This window comes from Pseudomyrmex gracilis, unplaced genomic scaffold (assembly GCF_002006095.1).
Source record: "Pseudomyrmex gracilis isolate BER0280 unplaced genomic scaffold, ASM200609v1 scaffold_6, whole genome shotgun sequence".
NCBI classification, from domain to species: domain Eukaryota; kingdom Metazoa; phylum Arthropoda; class Insecta; order Hymenoptera; family Formicidae; genus Pseudomyrmex; species Pseudomyrmex gracilis.
The window spans coordinates 674,488-695,042 of NW_018020590.1; the positions used below are offsets into that span (position 1 = coordinate 674,488).

Consider the following 20,555-nt stretch of genomic DNA (forward strand, 5'->3'; position numbering starts at 1 on the left):
CCGTTCGCACAGTTCTCTCGTTCCTCGTTTTGCGATCAATGTACCATATCCGAAGGGTGCTCTTATAATGGACAGCGAAATGAAAAGAGAAAGCGTTTGCGATACACTAAAGACAAAATGTCTCGTTATACGTGGGATAGAAAAAGGATGGCTTTCTTATTGGGTTAAGCTGCCTCAGGGGAAGGTAATCCAGGGACTCTAATAAAATCATCCGAAATTACCAGCCTAAGATTATTTTATTTATCACCAGAGTTGTGTCCGCAACTCCCTCCTTTCTCTATTTATTCCATCCTACTGTACATTTTGTGAGTAACAAAGAACAATAACCCAGATAAGTGTAGTCATCGAGTGGAGTATCGTTCTTGAATCTCAATTTAAAAGACAAATAAATGTATAATATAACATTCAATGCTGCACTTTTCTCTTATCAGAGATATTTACACTTACTTTGTACAATTAAATTACAACAATGACTTGGTTCTCTTTCTTATTAAATTTCATCCTCAATGAAAAGTGTTCTTGGTGCCTTGTAATTGGTTAACTTCTTGAACTGCTCTGCAAACTCCATTTCCACCTGAAATAATAAATAATAACAATAATTTTTAGTTCATGATCGAGATTTATATCTTTGACTGAAATCTGTCTTGCAAACTGCAAATTTTTATTAAAATAGTAAAATAGAAACAAAATTTTAGTACAAATATACTTTTTTCTACAATATAAGCCATCACTTTATATTAATTTCATTATTGGTAGAAAAAACTAAGTTACACACAAGTATAATTGCACAAAAATATTTATCAGTTGTTTTGCCATCTATCCTCCCTCTCTCTCTTTTCATCACACAATGTGTGAAATCTTGTTTGAGAATAAGTTTAAAAGTTTTTATTAGGTTTTAAAACTTAAAGCCATCGTAAAATCAAGAACTGACACTGATAAAATTTAACGTAAGATTAAGAAAATGAAAATATCGCAAATAAGAAGAAAGAAAATTACCTTTAACCTGTTTTGATCTGGTATTCTAGGATATGGCCCAATCGGATCGTATTTCCCTCCATGATAATCTGTGATTAAATTGATCATTATATTAACCCACACTAGATTAGCTAAAAAAGTGGCCATGCCCCGTACACGGGTCATTTTTACGAAAGAACAACTTCAGAAATTTACGCTCTAAAATCTAACCAAACTCTTTCGCTAGTTTGAGACGTAACAGATGATCTCCGTCAAAATACACTGCTGCCAAAACAATTGTGGTTATGGAGAAAATTCCTACGGAAACGGTCAAGATTGAAACTGTTATTGCGTTCCGATATTCACTGCCGGTACCAAAACTATAGTACATGTGACGTGAAGTATAGTACTAGCAGCGAATAACAAAACGCAGCCTGTATACAAATTTCGAATATACAAGTTTTACAAACATGTTCTTAAAAAATCTGATTTTTAATTTAATTATTGATGTTTCTAAAATTTAATTGCTATATATTTTTATTGTTCTACTACTATCGACATATTACAATATTTGAAGACGTTTTCACACATTTCAGGTTCCTGAAAACAGCCAATCACACGCATCACGCATACAATCGATCCAGTTGTATTCTCGAAACAACGTTTTGCTTTATTCGATGGTATATTGTAAGAATTCCTGAAAATAGATTAAAAATCGCGCGTTAGTCATTTTCACAGACATTTCGTGTTCACCTCGTCAGGATTCTGAAGCAGCCTGATATTTACGAAAAATAACGATCCTTTCCAACTCGAAAACCATATTCAGGAATAATCCGTTTTCTATGCGAAATTCTTTCTATAGTCTATTTAATATATGCAACAAACTCGATTAATAACGTTACTTTGTGCCTGTGTAAAATAGCGATTAACTTCGTCGAAAATATTTCGATAACAGTCGGTTGCGCAAACGCATCGTTCGCGAAATCTGCGCAGAGAGCTTACGCGTGCGGCTGGCAGGTGGCGACTTTGGTACGCGACGCGAATCGGGCGAAGTCGGGTGGCAGTCGATTGTTGACCGTCATCGCGTGAGGACGGTAGAGACCGTCCTTGGTTCAACTGTCGGGTTAATTCGTTGCGCGCGACGCGATTGGTCGACGGCTCTTCCGTAAGCCCCGCCTACCAGGTGGCTGTTCGAAAGTATGTAGTTGTGTTGTCTTACGCCGAAACGACAAGCGCTGCTCTACTCTCTCGTTCGACTCGGATTGAATCGCAAGAAAAATTCGAATTGAATCGTGTCGACGTGATAATATGAGACGGTCGAGTGGGAGTCGCGTTGATGAGAAAACGCGCTCGAGGGTGGAACTCGGTCGTTAACATCGTTCACGGGGGTGCTGCTGCCACATACAGTGATACCGTATCCGGGGGGATGTCTCAGCTCTGATCGCGAGTGCATCGTGAGAGGAGAGAGAGAGAAAGAGGGGTAAAGGAGAGAACATACGGAGACGTGTGAAGAAGGCGCGAGAAGCGGTAGCGGAGACGGAGGTGTGTAGAAGGAAAAACACGTTGCACGAAGAAGCATCTCGGCGCCGCGGAAGTTCCGGTTCAGGATTTTCCGTCGTTCGGTAGTTATCCGGTGATTCGTTACGCGCGCCGCATGGCGCGAATTTCGCGTCGCGTGTAAAAATTCATTGACGGTGAAAAAGACGAGAGAATAAATAGAGAAAAATAGAGATAGAAAAAGAGAGAGGGAAAACAGAGGGAGAGAACGCGAGTGTAACGAGAGAAGTGCGTTATCGTCGTGCGCCGCTTCACGGTACAGGGAGGGAGGGGGGCTCGGAGAGCAGAGGCTCGCAACGGAGGCCGTCAGCTGTGTGCTGCGCCGCGGGGACGTGAGTCGGTGCGCAAGTGCGAGCGGGATAGAGCGACGCGACCGAGCGAGACAGCGAGAAGCCCGCACACGGCGAAATGGGCAACGAAGAAATGGCGCTGGTGCCAGGTGTCCAGTATGGTTTATCATCGCAAAGTAATTTCAACCGTAACAAGTCGCTAATCTTCACCAAGCTTACTGACTCGTCGTTTCGTGCCATCCAGGAGTACCTCAAGAATCGGGTAAGTAATTCCTTCTCTGTATCTGCGATTCATGCTTCTCGCGTTAGAGAGGCTAGGATTGTCGCTTGCGCGCGCGCGCGCCACAACTCGCTCCGTGTACATGAATGTACGTGCGCTCGGATACATATGTACGTATCTTACTGACACACGCGCGTATGTATACGTGCGTGCAGAATGACGGCGCGTATGTGTGCGCGTACATACGTGTGTCGTAATATCATGCCAAGAAGAGAAAGAGAGAGAGAGAGACGAGACACCCGATCATCGTGTCGCGCTCGCCATATTTCGTGCGAAATTTCGTTGCGACGACGTCTTCTCGTTGCCGACGTCTGGAAACTTTTTGGACTCGATCTTTTCTCTTTTTCTCTCCCTCTCTCTTCACCTCTCATCTCCATCTGCTTTCGGTCGCTCTCCTCCGAAGGAGATCGGCGCACGAGAGAGGGCCACGTTGGCTCTCCTGGCGAGCAGCTGCTCTCTTTCTTTTTCTTTATTTACCGCCTTTCGAGAAACTTTTCACGTGAACTCACGAGGCCGATAAACCCGAAAATTCGATACGCCCGTGTCTGCGGTCTCCCTTTTTGCGCTTTTGGAGCTGTAGCCAGCAGCGGGTGAGCGAGCGAGCGAGCGAGTCGCGCGATGTCGACACGTCTGCTGCTTTGACAACGGCAATTACGTAATACGAGAGCGCGAGAACGAGTTGAGTCGAGTCCGAAAAATTCACCCTGATATTTTATAATACATAACCGAGAAAGAGACAACGTTTGTACAGTGCACGATGTATTTCATGGGAAAGTTCCTCATTTTGAGAGTCATTTATTATTTTCAAACGTTATTCGCATCCCGTGGCGATCCTTTCAGAAAGAAACTTGTTTTTCCGGTTTGAAAAATAGAAAAATACAATTTATCATGCGTCGAATGCAAAATGTCTGCCAAACGTAGTCTTTCGTAGAGAAAAGAAAGAATCTTTAACAGGACGTAAACCATTTTGGTTGACCCGACACAGTCGGGGATCTTTTAAAACACAATTAAAAGTCTCTCCCATGACCTTTATATTTTTACGGCTTTTGTAGCTGTTTAAATCGCGCGCAAGTGTTTTTTTTTGTTTTGTTTTTTTTTTTGTTTTTTTTTGTTTTTTTTTTTAATTGTGGTGTCTAACGACCATGAAGCGATTACAAATTCTTACATCAGCTGATTCTAACCTCCCGGACGAGAGATTCGAAAGTACAGTGGATTGGAGGTACATGGTGGGGCGTGCCTTCGTCAAAATATCGCTCGTCAAATGCGCGAATCTAGCTGTCGTTCCGAGGCCAATAAAATAATGCGTGTGTACACAATTGTGTCTTGCACGTTTATCATCTTTCTTTTATGTTTTTGTTTTTGCTGTCTTATATTTATTGCGTGACTTGCAATTTGTCTCCGACTCAAATCGCGGTTTATATGTGTCGCGGCGGCAACGGCGCGGTCATGTAGAGCGGCCAGAAAATAATTTCGATAAAACAATTTCGCTGTTCGCGGCTCGTCGTATTTCCACCTGTCACTCGACAATTAACGGAGAAGAACAAAATTTCGTATAAAATCGATTTTAGCGTTGCATTAACGCGACAGTATATAAATTTGCGCTAATAATCAGAATCGCAGAAAATCTCATTCGGTCTTTGGCGTAGCAATAGTTTTGTTAGACGTTTTAAATACATTTTGAAATCGCATACCTGTGTTGTCACATTTAAATAAGTGGATATTAATCGGCAGCAATTTCGTTTCGATTGACCGGGTGATAGTTGTTACGTTAATAGAATAAATTTGTTGGTCGTACTGTCATATCTTATATTAGCGAGTGAAAAAAATTCCAACTTTCCTTAACTTTTATTTATTTTTTTTTTTATCATGCATATATCAGACTATTGAAACTAGTAAAGTTATTATTTTGAGATAAGTGAATAATTATTGTTGCGTCACAGCCTGAAAAACTAGAATAACGAGAATTATCGGAATCGAGTCACAGAACTGTAAATTTATTATCACATCTTTTCTGTGCGTAAAAAATGATTCAAAAATAAATAAATAGATTGAGATCAAGTAAAAGTACGCGATTAGCGTACATCGTATTAGATATTCTCCACTTGCGATTTAATTCTACCGGCCTTTTAAATGAAAGATCTCATCCTTTACGACTAAGGACGCACATAAAGTAAACAAAAGAGAGAGAGAGAGAGATAAAAGGTACAACGCACACAGTTGTTTAGAAAGCGTTGCAAGATTTCGAATGCCAGCTCCCTCAGACTCCCAAGGGCCGGTTCAAGGTTTCTCTGTGTATACCGTAAGAAAAGGGGCGTATCTCTTTTCGAGAAGTACAGCTGTCCTTCGAAACTCGAATAACTCGAACCTGAAGGAACGAGGCTACGACCGCTTGTATATATTTTATTTCAATTCAACAAAAGAGAGAGAGAAAGACAATTTCTTTTTATCGCTCTCTTTATCTCTTTTTTTTTCCTCCATTATCTTCCTTACACTTGGTTAAATTTTCTTCTGACTGTATAAATTATCATTCCTCGAACTCGTGGCTAATGGATCTGTTTACCATTCGTAATTTGTGAGAAACGTACTTGTTCTGTTGCACGGTTTATTTTTTAAAAATTGTACAATTTTGTTTTTGTTTGTCTCTACGGACTTCGTTTTCGATGATTTGAAGGTTTTAGGTCATTGACGAAAATTTAGGACTCGTGTGGATTTAGAATTTAAATGGCGCACGAATTTATTGTGAAAGAGAACCGAAAGATATCAAATATTTGCGCGTTCTAGACCGACCGGGAATTCCGATCTTCGTTTTTTTCTTTCTCACACGGAAAAATAATTCAATATACATTTAATACCATACCGGAACATATAGAATGTTGCGAATGGAAAGTCGAATGATATTAACGCGCAGAGGTGCATTCCTCGCGGCATAAGATACACATCGACATCGTTAAAAGTAGTCTCGATAAAGAGAGAGAAAGAGAGATCAAAAAAGAGACAAACAAAAAATGTATCTCATCTCGTAATCGCGCTGTTAAATTGGCGACTTACATATGCCAAATACCTCCAATTTACGCTCGGTATAGAATAAATTATGAGAGGTGAAAGTGAATGCCAGCTACGTCGTGTGTCGGAGGAGGGTTTTAGGGTACGAGACAGAGAGAGAGAGAGAGAGAAAGAGTGAGAGAGGAACAGAAGAGAGAGGGAAAGACATTTTTTTCAAAAAATAATGCCGATCGTTGAAAACCTTGAAACGGCGTAAAACCGACAGGTCTCGGCGATCACGATTTACATTCGTTCCGCGACATACATCCACATGTATGGATATACACGTTAATAATTGTGAAAACAAATGATTGCGTGTCGTGAAAATTCTTGTTGCAAATAAAATCTCCACACACATACGCAAGAAGGAGGCGTATTTGCCTCGTGGCGTAAATATGTATCGGTCTCGTTTAATTTCTTTTACAAAACGCAAAATAAATAAATTTGTTCGCTTACGTAGAGTTACGAAACAACTTGGGCGCTTAATCGAGATGTGGAAGCAATTTTCGGAGTTATCATTTATGCTCCTTATTGCCAAAATAGATGATATTGCTAAATCACTTTCGAATTTTTACATCAATTCACGTAACAGAGTTGCGAATATTTCAATGCTGAATCTCAATCATTCGTTCTGCTCGTTTATTTTGATTAGCCGTAACGCGGAGCTTATTCGCAGGTACTTGTTACCATCAGCTTGTCGTCACGCGAATCGAAGGTTTATTTTGTCAAAAGCTACCAAATACGCAGCAATAGACCTTATGCGATCACCTGGCTCTTGTCGTTTTCACGACCGGTGACGCGAGCTCGGATTTTACACATCCCTCGCCACTCGTTCGCGAATTCGCAAACGCTAATATAGTCGTGGAGTGTGCAAAGTGTGTAAACTTTACGAGCACAGAAAAAGAGTCGCTTATCTACTTTTCGCAGCTGTAGAATGTATTTTTTTTTTCTTTTTTCTTAGGTCATCGCGGTCGGTTGAAATGGAATAAACAAAAACTCGAACGGACAAACTTGCGAGTGCAATTCAGCCACGTGTCAATTAGCGGCAATGAGTAACATCATTACGTTTTGTACGCGACATTCTAAATGTCACTGTTTATGCGCCTTCGAGGCTGAAATGTACATGTGTACTAACGCACAGGCGTACACGTTCTGATAAACACATTCGAGAATGCCGATACGATTATCCTCCAGTGGGGATTAATTATCAACGATTATATCGGACAAGTAAAGCTTTGCTTATAAACGAAGAGAAAAATAATATTTGTTTGCGCGGTTACGTAAAACGCAAGTTTTTTTTTCTCGTCAATACTGATAATGTCTGTTAGATAATGAGCAAAATAACGTCGAGTATCGCTTTTAGTTTGACCAGACGATATCTCGATATACGAGTAGACGCCTCTTTGAGAAAAAAAAGTGCGTGCGGTTTCTGGCTAATTCCCTCTAACGGTTTTACGATCTCCGCGGCGGTAATGTTATCCGAACGGTCGGATCGATACACTTCCCGGAAACGTTCTCGATCGGGAGAACCGCGCGCGCGGTTGCGCGCTTTCGACCTGGAGCGCAGAGCGCGCGCGATCGGGTAGGTATACCCGGTATCGTTTTCACCGACGACGAATTTCGATGAGAATGGTGAAATCGACGACGGCCCCCCGACCGTCTCGCGCGCCGTCACGAGAGCGAAATTCGTGCGGCTTCGAGAACGGGTTCGTTACTGCGGGATCGCGGAGACCCGCGCGAGAAACGAGCGAGGTTCGCCTCATAATGCGCGCGAATTGATTTTGTAGCGTTCCCGGAGATCTGTAATTACGAATTCATGCATCGGAGTCTCTCTCTCTCTCTCTTTCGCTCCCGTGCCGGGAGTCACGGCGCAACGCGAAATTATCCCCGCCAAGCCGTTACGACATCGGGTTTACGCATAAATCGTCGTCGCCGTGTTGTGTCAGTCCCGGGACTTCGAAACGATAAAGCCGCATAAAAGCATCGTAAAAAGACACGGTCGTTACGACAATGGTCGAGAAATGGGAGCTCGGGGGGGCATACGGTCGCTACATGAATTTTATCTCTAAAATATTTAAACACTTCTCAGGTCTCTTCAAGTATTTGTAGATAATGTTACAATGTGTCATTTTAACATATCGTTGACTTAATTGCTTAAGAAAAATGATAGATTAAAATATTTTTTGCTTGAAGAGTTCTTTTAGTTCTGAAAAACAACACACTACAATACGGCATAAGTATTTTTTGTGATTAAAAAAAACAATACACAAACAATAAATAGAAATTCCGATCTATCGTTGGAAATCCGGTTTATCAACGATGCGATAATAGCTTTCGATAAGAGTTTATTATTGTTGTGTTGTTTTTTTATATTCTCACGCGTCCGATAAACTTTTGTTCTCTTGCGTGAATTCTCCATTCCGCGAAGAAAAAATATTCTTATGGTTGTGCTGTGATCAAAGCCACGCGTCTCTCTGCAGATTATATCTCGCCGTAATAATTTACATCTCTCGCGAACTTCTTCCGAGACCGCTCGCCCTGGTTCGTCTCGACGTCTCTTCCGCTTTTCCTTTTCGCCGCGCGACACACACACACAGACGATGCACTGCGGCGATTCCAGACCAATAATTACTCGTGCACGCACGAGTGGTTCACCGGGCTCTCGACGAATATGACACATAAAAGCGACCGATCTCTTTCACCCCTTGCGTCGTTCTCTCCCATTCTCTTGTCGTCAACTATACGTGTAACGCGCCACACACACACACACAATCAGTGCATTAATTAATCGGTGCTTTAATGACATCCTGTGCGGTGGCCGCATTCACAAGAATATTTCGCTACACACGCACACGTTTCGCCGATTTTTTCTCTTTGCATGCGCGCAAAGCAAGTGAACCGTACAATTAATTATGCAAACGGAAAGGCATACACGCTTCTTAAATATTACTGTGAAATGTGAGCGCGACGGAGACCATTAATGCACCTCCACGGTGGCATTTTCTTCTTTTTTTTTTCCTCAATCTTTTACGTTGTAGGTAACTGCCGAGGCGTCGACTCATCTGCTGCGAATTGATGAGAAAGTAATGTGATTGAAACTTCATCGAGAGTGTCTCGCTGTCTTCCTGCGAGCGCGTAAAAAGATTCGCGCTCCGAGAATTTCCTCTGGGATTTGTTCGTGCATTTTACCAACGGAGATTATCATCTAATATCCTAGCGTTGCGAAATTAGTGTGTGAATTTTGCAAACGATCGTCTAACGCTCACGTCGTTCAGAGTTTCTGACTGTTGAGAGAAAGAGAAAGAGAGGGAGAGATATTTTGCATGTTAACCGAATCCGCGCGCGATCACAAAATCTATCCTCGAGCGAGTTTGCGCGCGTACGTAAGTATAAATTTACTGTCTGCGCGATCGGTGCTGGTACACGAAGCGGATCGAGAAAAGGTTAATATCGTACGATATAGAAAACGGCGACGCGCTCGAATGCCGAAGTTGCCTGGAGAAGTCGCGCGTCTATGGCGAGGTCTCTCGAGATTGCGATAAAAAGATCGGTGAAGGGAGAGTGATGTGATTCCTGTGCCGGTGTGCGCGGTGTTCCGTGTGGTTATCTAGCGGGCAGAGGCTTTCTCTCCAAGGAAGGCCTCCGAGAGAGACGTCCTTTCTCTCTAAGGACGTCGGGGTGCTAGAAGAGTTCGTCTCAAGGCCGTTGCTCTTGAACAAGAAATCGATGTTGCGCGTGCATTTTGCAAAATGGACATTGCGAATCGCGTCGAGATCTTATCGAGGTGGGAAAATAGCTCAAGAAATCAGAATTTTCCTTCGATTAGAAGTATCGTCTTTTATCGTCCCATTTTATTTCCCATTACTGAAAAAAGGATCGGTCATAAAAGTTGACAGTTTTATAACTAATCTTTTTATTGGCGCGATTTGTGGCGAGCTGTGATCTACTTGTCTCACTTCGTCTCGCTGGTGCTCGTGGTTGTCGCTCGCTGTCATTCTCGACGATCGATAAATCGCGTCGAGATTAACCGGAAGAAAAAACTCTCTTCTTGTAAATAGCCGACGTTACTTATGCCACAAGTGTTCATCGCAAGTGTCACATACAAAATCTTATCTGTCTTTTTACTTCCATTATCTTATTTTATATCTGCGAGAAAATATTTATAGAAATCAGAGTGTTTTTATGTATTTTCGCGTCGTCTGCCGCTGATAGCGTAGTCGCCGATAAAAATTAGAAAAAGAGATTGTCAAAAAGGAAAGGTGAAGCTGAATATTGAACGGAAAATATTGGAGGTAATAAAGTAAACAAAATAACGCACGCCGCCTTGTTTATTAGTATGCACACTGTTTTAATTATCGATAATTACGTATTCGCCCTAACTGGCACAACTCCGCTGTCGCGAAAGTTTTTTTTTTTTATATATTTTGCCGACACGAAAAGCAGATCGCTCGGACGATGTAGGTTTAAAAAGGGATTCTCGGCCGCTAATCGTTCATGAAGAATATATATCCCAGGTTTTATTGTAATACCGTGGGCTTTCCCTGTCCGGAATATGTACGCGCGCGCTGAAAAATTCTCGCCTCTTTTGCCCCGCGGCTCTTTCCATCGAGGTAATTTGCGTCGTTCATTCCCCTACGCTCGTGGTTAAAATGTTCTTCCAAAGGAATATAGTTTGAAACGTTCTCAACAAGCCACAATAAAGAGAAACGTGTGGGGTGTAGCGCGCACAAACCAATTATGCGACGGGAATCAAAAAAATATTTTTCTCGCAATAAAATATTTGCTTTATAATGGACAGTTCCTAAATTTAGAAGGGAAGTAAAACATAGTCCTATTGAATAAACAATTCTTTTCTTTAAGACAGTATTGTTGAGAAAGAAAGCTATAGACTTTTAAAATTTATTGTTCTGCAGAATTTCTGTCTTTTGTGTACTTTTTACAATATGTCTTTTTAATGATTTATAGACTAAAGAAAATCTATAGGAGTATTGTGTACTTACTAAAACGTTTGACAGAATCGATTCTAAAGTTGAATAGTATAAAGACTTTTTGAAACTTTCGAAACTATTGTATATTTTGTAAGCGTGGAAAAAAATGTATATATTCACAAAGTATTTTAGAAGTCCAGATTTGTCTAACAAATGTACCTGCGTTGTATCCAGAAACATTGGAAGAAAATTTTCGATTTATGAAAATTTCGAACGACTTTAACACGGTTAGATTTTCTATATTTGTTTCATATTTTTTAGATAAACTCATATTGTGTGTCAAGTATATATTATATTGAAATATAAATATTTTAAGTATAAATAAAATATTGTTTTTTATTTTTTTATTTTCCTTTACATATTTCCTTACACATATTGTGCTCACATTACTTCAAGTTTTCTCCTTTTTTTTTTTTTTAACGATAGTAAAGCAATAAATTGTTTCTCTCAAGCGCCTGTCTGTTCAAATTGATCGCGCGTGACTTAACACATGTTATATTGCCTGAATTATTTTAACTGCAAATGCAAGCGGTGTGTGTAATAGAGTGTCATGAGAATTAATAACAGCGTATTCCGGATCTGACAGCGGAACGTAACGCAACCTGCGATCGATACGCGCTTCCGGCTTTCGTGAAAAACAGGTCGAACACGCTCCGAGAGATTTCTTCAAGATGATTTGCGAGTTACGCACGTGCTTGCGTTTAAGAGAAAAGTTAATTGCCGGATTCACCGCGATTTCATGCCGCCACTTTTCTATGTGCGATCTCGTCGTAATTATTTAATTGACGTAGAAGCGCTTCGCAACGCGGTAAAAGTTGTGTTTACGAAACCGCTAACACGTTTGTGTGTGCGTAGGTAACCTGAATATTTTACGAATTTAATTTTATACACAATGAGCATAATTTCGTATTTCAAAAAATCAATTCGCAACACGGAAATACACTTATGTGAAACGCGAAATTATTCTCGTGAATCTGTCACTTTGATATATACGCTTCGAATATCATCATCAAGCGATCGCGGTTTATCGCGTCGAAAGCGTGGACGTTGATATTTTCGGAATTTCAGGAATCCTGACATGCCTGTGTCACATCGACTTTCATTTTGAATTGTTTATCGCAGCACTGACATCTCTTTTTTTTCGTCGATATACCCGGTCGTCGTTCAGAAACGTAACTCACGAGTGGAGAGGGAGGGGGGGGGTGTAATCATTGGCCTTGCGATTCTCGCGACCGCCGTCGAATTAATTTCATCCTTGATAGCGCGACATGAAATTAAATCGCGACCGATTGTAATGTGTTCAACAAACGTAATCGCGATTTTATCTCGGCGTACGCGAAACGAGTATTTGCTTTTAGCAACACGTGAATTAGTTCGTAAAAGAAAAGTCAACGATAAAAGATAATTCTCGAGGATTGAAAAACTAATAATAAAAGCGCGGACCTTGATCTAAATTATTTGTTTGCTTCATTCTGCTTCTGTATAGAATGTTACTTCTACCGATCAAGATTCGGAGAGAGATGCGTGTAAGGTCTGTCGCGCGTGTGTGAAATAATGTAAATATTTGCATCGAGCATTATTATTTTGTAATAAAAACACTCGATACATCGATTTCATGAAGCGAGACAAACGAGCATTTCTACAATTTGGTCGAAAAATTTATCCAATTCCAACCTCCTAACCCCGATTCCTCCGACTTCTCCGACGCGGCACGCTCAAAACGACTCGGCAGTCTCAAGCCCCACGGCATATCGCGTGTCTCGTGGAATGCACAGTTTTTAGATGATATACCTCGTAATGTTAATAAATTTGTGGCAATATGGTGGGCAATATGATAAATGCGACGACGCGTGCGACCGCGCGTGAGATTCTATCTGCATTTCGTCGTCTCTACGCTATAGTAAAGGAAGATTAGGTTATTAAAATGCAGCCAGCTTACGGTTTTAAATGTGTGAATGATTTAGATGTGCGACAAATTTAGCAATATGTAGAATTTCTCGTCGGGACTCTTTAAATAATACGAGCGCACACAAATAGGCGAATGCAAATCGAATGGACGGAAGTCTTAAGAATTGATTCAGGGTTGTCGTCTCGGACATTCACCCGAACACTGCTAAGAATTGCCTTTTAGCTGCTCGCGAATGAATGGCGAGACAACTGTGAAAGAATGAGCGGGACGAGGATAATTCTTTGTATATTCTAACGTGAACAATCGCAGTGAAACACAAAACGATTAGCAGTTTCCGATATCCCATCAGGCGAAAAGGGATAATCTGCTTCGTAGACGCCGCAGTCGTCCAAGCAGATCGGACAGGGATAACGCGTAAAACATTCAAACGGATGAGATCGTAGACATCCGTTCGGACGTTATTGCGTGTCAAAGCTCTTTGCTCCGACAGACGTCTTTGATCACTTCGATTCAAACAGCAAATATTTTCGTGTACGATATTGATCGAATCTCAAAAGAATTTCGAGAATTACGTCGTGAGTTATTAAAAAATCCCTAGAGTTTAGTTCCTCTAATTAAATTTTTTTCTTACATGTTTTTTGTAGATACATAAAATTTGAACAAACCTTGTGAAAGTGTAATTTTATAATACTTTACTGCAAAGCAAATTTAAAAAAAAAAAAAAATCCTTGTTTTTTTGGAATTTGGTTTTCTCAAGTAAGTGAATTTTTTAAAGTTAATATAATGTAAAGTCTATAAAGACTTTAAAAATTGATTACAGAGCCTGAGATTATTCTCAATTATTCACTTTAAGTGAATTTTTTATTTAGATTAGTACAGGCGCGCGCTACGCGCACGCTATTATTGTTTTTATTTTAACGTATAGTGTCAGTGAAGACAACCTGTCACCGCGATGACAGCTAGTATATACGTCTTACAAACCATATAATACATATTAGAGAGATGTCAGAAATAACGCATGAAAATCAAAATAAAAAAAATAGTAAGAGGGAGGAGTGGAAAAACGACACGTTATTACGTTACGACTAAAGTCACGTGACTGTACTTTAGTCACGTGTTATTAAAAACGTGATTAAAGTAAGGTCACGTGTTATTTCTCCTCTTCTCACATGAATCGAGAAACACATCCGAGAAACGTCCAGTCAGCGTCAAAATAAAAGCGGCAACAATCAAGATTGATAGAATCGATTGTAATTATTTACACACGCCTTTTCTGATAGGAAGCAGATTACTTTACGCAAAAAATTTGAATAAGTCTTGTGAAAGTGACATTTTACGACGCTAAAAGCAGAAAAGAACAAACTTGGCATTTGTTTCGCGATTTTTTACTATTTTTTCTTTTTAAAAGATATAAGTTGTGTCTTCTCTCATTGTCTCTGTTCGCTTGAGTTACGACGGTCCTTTCACTCTGCTCTTTCTCTCTCTCTCTCTCGCCGATCGTGTTCGGCAAAGACACGCACGTACGCACACGACACATATACACTTACATATTTGCTGCATCGTGTATTGGTGTTACGTACCCGGCGCCGTCATCGCGATTGAGAAACGGCGTGACGAATTATAAGGTGTCGGTTCGGAGGTGACATTTCTATCCTCCTACGAGTTTCTGCGCGCGCTCGGTTTCGATACGATCCGCGTAATCGATTGGTACGATATCGCCGAATATACTTGCACAAATCACGGCTATTTATACTGAATGAATTTATTTAACTGTGATGTAACGGAACTGTCGCAGGCTGTGCGTATCTATTTTCTTTCGAATATCGCAGGCAAATGCTCGGTACACTTCTGCGTCGTGATTTATCACTCGGATTTTCCACACACAACGAAATAATCGTGGTCTTTCTATTCGATAATCGTAATTTATGTGTATATATATGCGTACATGGACAAAAGGAGAGATCTAACGCGGATAAAACGACAGAGTAAATACCGCGCATAAAAGAGATAATACGAGAGCTTTTAACCGATCGGCTCGAAACAAAGCCAGCAAACAACCAGCTAATTCTGGCTCGGACGTGTCTCTGGCTCGTAAGCCGATTAATAGGCTTCCGGTCGACAAGTGCTACTAACAAATCGTCTCTTTTTAAACGGTATTACAAAGAGCAAAGATTTATAATGAAAAGTAAGAGGTTATACTTGTACTCATTAGATTTTAACTTCTTTAATTATGTTTCGCAAGATTTCTTGTACGAAACGTAATTACGTTGCAAGTTTTCTTTCGTGTGTCTATATACTCGTGTTGTAAAGCGAACGTTCTGCGTTCTCCGTCTTCCCTAAGAGAGACGTTTCTCGCTCGAGTTCTTATTCATGTACGAGCTCTCATTGTCTCTTAGCGCCGTCGTCATCCCACAAAGACGGCTCTCGTGATCACGCGCGCTACCTACTTGTTCTCAGATTTAGCCGCCTCTAACTTTTACCCCGCGGCGTGATTTAGCTTCGTAAGAAGATACCGTTCTCATTCACTTAGCCGCGTACGGTTACCCGACACGAGAAGGATAGCGTGTGCATCCGGCGCCGTATATTTTCCCGTTTTAGCACTTCTCTCTCGCTCTTTATCTCTTTATTTCTCCCTCTCTTGTCGTCCTCCGACGGTATGTAAACACGATTTACATGTGTGAATCGCGGTGAATAAGGGCGATCCAAGCCGCGTGCGTGCGAGAAAAGGAGGAGCTTCTTTTCCACGTCGAGCTGTGTGCGCCGCTTGTGTTACTGAAGCTCTTCTGTCAATATCGACATCGCTTCCGTACGACATCGTATCGTAACCGTACACGGCGCCTAGGTTCCATTCGAGGTGCTCGAATCACTTGATAACGTGTCCGGTGTCTGTCGAGAGGAACTCCGTCGTCTCGACTGTCGCCGCCCTGTAGAAACCGCCAAGTCCCCCGGCGGAGCCGCCGGAGTTACTTTGCCAATCGATAATGCGTCCTCTTCGCCGCATGTTGTCGTCGTCGTCGTCGTCGTCGTCGTCGTCGTCGTCGTTCTCCTCCTCGTCATCCATTAGTTATTGTCGCCATCGTGGTTAAAAATTCACGATTTAATTAGCAGAATTTTAATTATTCTAATTAAAAACATCTTGATACTTTTTTTGTGCATCACGTCGAACCACATCGGCAATTTTAATTGACATTTATTAATAGCTGCGTGATAAACAAGTTTTTATTTTTTTTTTTTTTAATGAATTTTTAAAAGCGAATTTACCAAACAAATCGGTTGTTGACCTCTTCTCGAAAGGTGAACAAAATCGGGGACACGTAAATCAGCGTCTGTACGAGGAACAATTATTTAGGAACGCAAAACTAATTTAGCGCTCGCTCGCACTGGATTTCCGGTAATTAATTAAGTCGTCAGTGTCTCTTTCAAGACAACGAAATATCGCGACAAATATGCAAATCGTTTGACGGAAAGAACGCGACCGCGGCTTGGCCAGCTACATATCCGGCGTTACGTGTCCCGCGAGCGATGACATATCGTGTCGAGTTTAATGATATTACCGTTTTATACTTTGCCGCACGCGTCATTACACTCGCTCACTAATTTCAGCGTTTTCTCTCTCGAAAGCGTCGGAGAATGAGCAATTATTGCGACGTTCCCCAGTTACGCGTGTTGGCTGAAAAATCCTGCGGTCACGTATGCCGAAAGCTGCGCAGGATATTTCACTATCACACGAGGAACTTCCAAATTAAAATACTTCCGGCAAACAATGCCGCTTGGTCAGTGTGGGATTTATTAATATTTTTTTTTTTTTCGTAGCTAACAACCGTAACTATAGAGCGCGCAGTCTATCCTAAATAATATCTCTTAATTACCGAAAGTAAATTAACGTTATTGTGATGACAAATATGTCGCAGCATTACATTGTCAAAAATCTTTCGATTTTGTTTGTTAAATCGAAAGAGTTAGCTGCTCGGAAAGATGTCAATAATTAATTAAATTACTCCATATGAACCAATATAACACAAAAAGTCTTTAATAATTAAAACTTGAAAAAACTGACATTTGAATTAATTGCAGAGCGCAAAATAAATAAAAAAGATCAGTGTCTGAAATGTTTTGGTTTTACTTGTCGATATAACGAGGCAAAAATACCTGAAAAGATCGAACAAAAATTAATAAACCACAAATAAACAACAAAAAATGAATCCGATGATACCGTACACAATGCGATGTAACAATGTTAATACAAAAATATATTGGATTGTTTGAAAAATATGTAACGTTTTTAATGAAATTCAAAAACTTATCTCTTGTTACACCGACTTACATAATTTAACTTCTATAAATACTCACATACGTTCTGTTTGATGTTTTTAGTCCGCGTGATATCTCGTGTACATGTTTCGGACATATTTGTTATCTACGGTAATGCCATCTATTGGAAAAGGTTACGAACTTTCAGAACAATTCAATAAAATATGTGTACGATTAAAATTTAATATTAGAATAAAACAAAACAATAAAAATCCATGAATTTATATTATTAGATTTTTATAATTTTTATTCCAAAAAATATTACTATAAATTTTGCATTGCGGAAATGCGTCGCGTTGAAGTGGAGGCTGTGAAATCGTTTGCACATGACGTTTGTGGAGAGTTTCTGAGTCGTGAACGACGCCGCTCTGTGAATCGCTCGGGTTCAATGCGACATAATGCCCTCCTACAGGGCAGGTGGTACTCGGCGAGGCACACACCCGAGTGTACAGATGCACCGGTAGTCATCGGATGTGGCATCAACACGATGTTGTTGGTACACGCGAAGGGCCCCTCTACGCGCGTCTGGCTCACGGTTTAACAGAGTCGATAAAAGCCATCCGTCCTTCTCCTTCATCGGACGAATCTGAAATCCTCGACTCGGGAAAGCGAGAGATGTCTGGTTTGTCGATATACCCTAGCACCCGGTTTTTTCCCCGTTCTTCTTCCCGTCCCTCCCCCTACCGTTGTCCATCTGCTCTTAAGAAGCTAACGCACGAATAATGGCTCCCGCTTGTCACGGGGTCTTTTTCCTATTGCTCCTCTCGTTTCTCCCCCGCCCACTTCTTCACCCGCTTCTGTTTCCCTCCCGCGCTGCTTTTGTCCTCCACCTACTCTCGCCCACCTTTCCTTCCCCTTTCCTGTATATCACGCGAGATGCTTTTTCACTGAAGGAAAAAAAATTAAAAAGAGCCACGTCGTCTCTCCCTCGGCGCGGCTGCACGGTTCATTGTGTCCCGGACTAACTGAGTTCGGTCTTGTTGGTAATTCGATTGTCGTCGTGGCCGCGCGACCGGTAATTTAAATCCGGCCGTCCACCGACGATGAAAACTGTATACGATCCGCCGGATCGCCGTTATTAACTGTAGCGAATTACATCGTTGCATTTCACGCCCTTTTCTACCCCCGCCTCAAAACACTCGCGGAGAAACGATCGCGTAAAGTCCCCGCGAATTACGCGATTTATTTATCGTATTGCTCGAGAGAGCAGTAAATTCAGTTTATCTCGAAGCTCGCGCGCACACTTCGCGACAATTTAAAGCGCTGCGACAGCTAACTGTCGCGGGGAACCCAATATTAACTCACGTGCCATTTTACAGAATGCTTTAGCGCCATCGAATGTCCGCTCTTGTGAAATTAACACGCGTTACTTTCGGAGAGAACTGTGATGATATAATTCCCGAAGTTTCGAGCGCGGTCAAATTTTGTTTGCGCTAGTTGGACGTGGAGAAATACGTTTAACGTTTTAATATTACATCTGATGTGTGCGAATCGAAAAGTAAAAATTTTGCATTTGCACGTTAGGATAAAAAAAAACCGGCCTTTTTTTTTTCGCAAAAGTCAGACAAAGTACGGATGGATATCGATGTCTACCGATTTCGCGATCGGAGAGAACCAAAGTAAAGAACAACAGGCTTCATTAGCGCGCGGATTCGCGTCGCCGCCGTTTTTCAGGATCGATGCCTGCACACGTCGTTCTTTTTCACACCCTCGTCTTTGCTATCCAGCGAGTCGTACGCTATATAACGAAGGACACAAACGAGCGACTTGGTCGTTCTCTTTTCTCTTTCGTGCGCGCGCGAAGAAATAAAAATAAAAAATTCGCGCGTGAATAAAAATAAAAAGCGAAGTTCGAAGGGAAAGCGCGTGCTTCTTCGCGCAAGTTCTTTCTACTAAATAAGGCGTTAATAATGCGCTTTTAAATACCGGTGATGTTTTTCCGCCGACGCGCGCACTACACGGGGTGCAGCGTGCGCGCGCGCCTTTTACCCGCTCGTTTTCTCGCACAATACCCGCTCGGCTTTTTACGCGCGAGGCGAATTAAAACGGCGATTTCGTTTGCGAGAAGGGCAAGTGGCAAGTCCTTTCGCTGAGCAACAACAACTCGCGCGGGCGCTCGATCGATTGGCCGAGAGTTCAATTTCTTCTTTTCCTAAAGGCGTTCGCCGCGCGCGCGAAACTCGTTTGACATTTACAGACACGCGTGTTGTATAGTTGTCCCGATCACGCGCCGCTTGAAGTCTATAGAGAAGACAGACGTTGTACGGATCCGAGTCGGTGACGACGATGACCATCGACCGCAACCGTTTGTCGGGAAAATTATTAATTCCCGCGCGTAACGCGTGATTTATTAGAGGTACTACTACGCTGACGCAAGAAGCTCTTCGAACGTCCCGTAATTATGACCGATGGTCTTCACGTGCCTGCCGTTTTGCCTCTTGTCGTTTTGCGTAACCACGTATAAGCACAGTCCTCGAGATTTCCGGTATCTTTGCGCTTCAACTTTTCAAAACTCGTGACTTCCTTAATCTTCGATTGTGGCAATTAAATTTGTGCGTGGCGCGTAAATTGCACCAATGGTCTTCGGTTCTTTTTCTCCGGTTCCAATTACATTTCGCTCTATACGTGTCTCGTATAATACATCCGCAAAAGGTATACACTCGCAAAGTGATTAACACCTGAAGGTTATCTCTCTGATACGTACTCTCTAATCATCATGATGCAGTAATCACTTCCAGGAGTGACTCCGTAAAATAGAAGTAATTTTGTCTCTGCTATTTGACGACGGAAGGGGGGGGGAGGGAGTAAGATATCGATGATGCAGACGGTTCGGGAATGGAAGCTACGAGAAAGTAGCGAAGCTTATGCGAATGCATTTCGAAAGGTATACACGTTCGAAAGTGACGACAGACAGTCGGGGAAAGAGACCTAGAAACAATGCGCGGTGTGCACATTCGAACGGACGACGAATCATAGCCGAGTACTGTTTGCGCTTATCGCGGCCACGCCTAATCGCTCTGATTACGACGCTCGCTCTGTGTCTCTCGCGGCCGGATCTTTAAAACCGGGTTCGCCACACACACACACAGCCGGGTCGTTGTTCTTTCTCGCGCATGCTGCGCTGAAGTTTCCGTGTAATACGGGAATTATTGTGACGCGGGTTTGCATTCGCGGATCGATGGCAATTATAATCGAGCGAATTTCCAATTTCGTTTCACTCCCAC

The 20,555-nt window shown here is 41.8% G+C and overlaps 2 protein-coding genes across 2 annotated transcripts in view; one reads left to right on the forward strand and one right to left on the reverse strand.

Annotated features, from left to right (window-relative positions):
• Positions 1–217: 217 nt before the first annotated feature.
• LOC109858796 lies at positions 218–1,236 on the reverse strand. The gene is made up of 3 exons (XM_020436412.1): positions 997–1,236; positions 448–574; positions 218–368 (listed from the first exon to the last, which is right to left on the reverse strand). Exons 1-2 carry the CDS (start codon positions 1,138–1,140, stop codon positions 491–493), a joined length of 228 nt encoding a protein of 75 aa, XP_020292001.1. The 5' UTR covers positions 1,141–1,236; the 3' UTR covers positions 218–368; positions 448–490.
• A 794-nt stretch (positions 1,237–2,030) lies between these two features.
• The window catches only part of LOC109859001 (RNA polymerase II elongation factor Ell), a 70,952-nt gene continuing 52,427 nt past the window's right edge, over positions 2,031–20,555 (forward strand). Inside the window, exon 1 of the mRNA XM_020436805.1 lies at positions 2,031–3,063. Coding sequence (XP_020292394.1) covers positions 2,920–3,063 — 144 coding nt within the window. The 5' untranslated portion in view covers positions 2,031–2,919. The remainder of the gene's footprint in view (positions 3,064–20,555) is intronic.

Bases quoted from the DNA above. Each gene is read 5' to 3' on its own strand.
- LOC109858796 (XM_020436412.1), bottom strand. From the start codon at position 1,140: ATGACCCGTGTACGGGGCATGGCCACTTTTTTAGCTAATCTAGTGTGG. The intron at 575-996 runs GTAATTTTCTTT...TTATTATTTCAG, and splicing joins CAGATCAAAACAGGTTAAAG to GTGGAAATGGAGTTTGCAGA.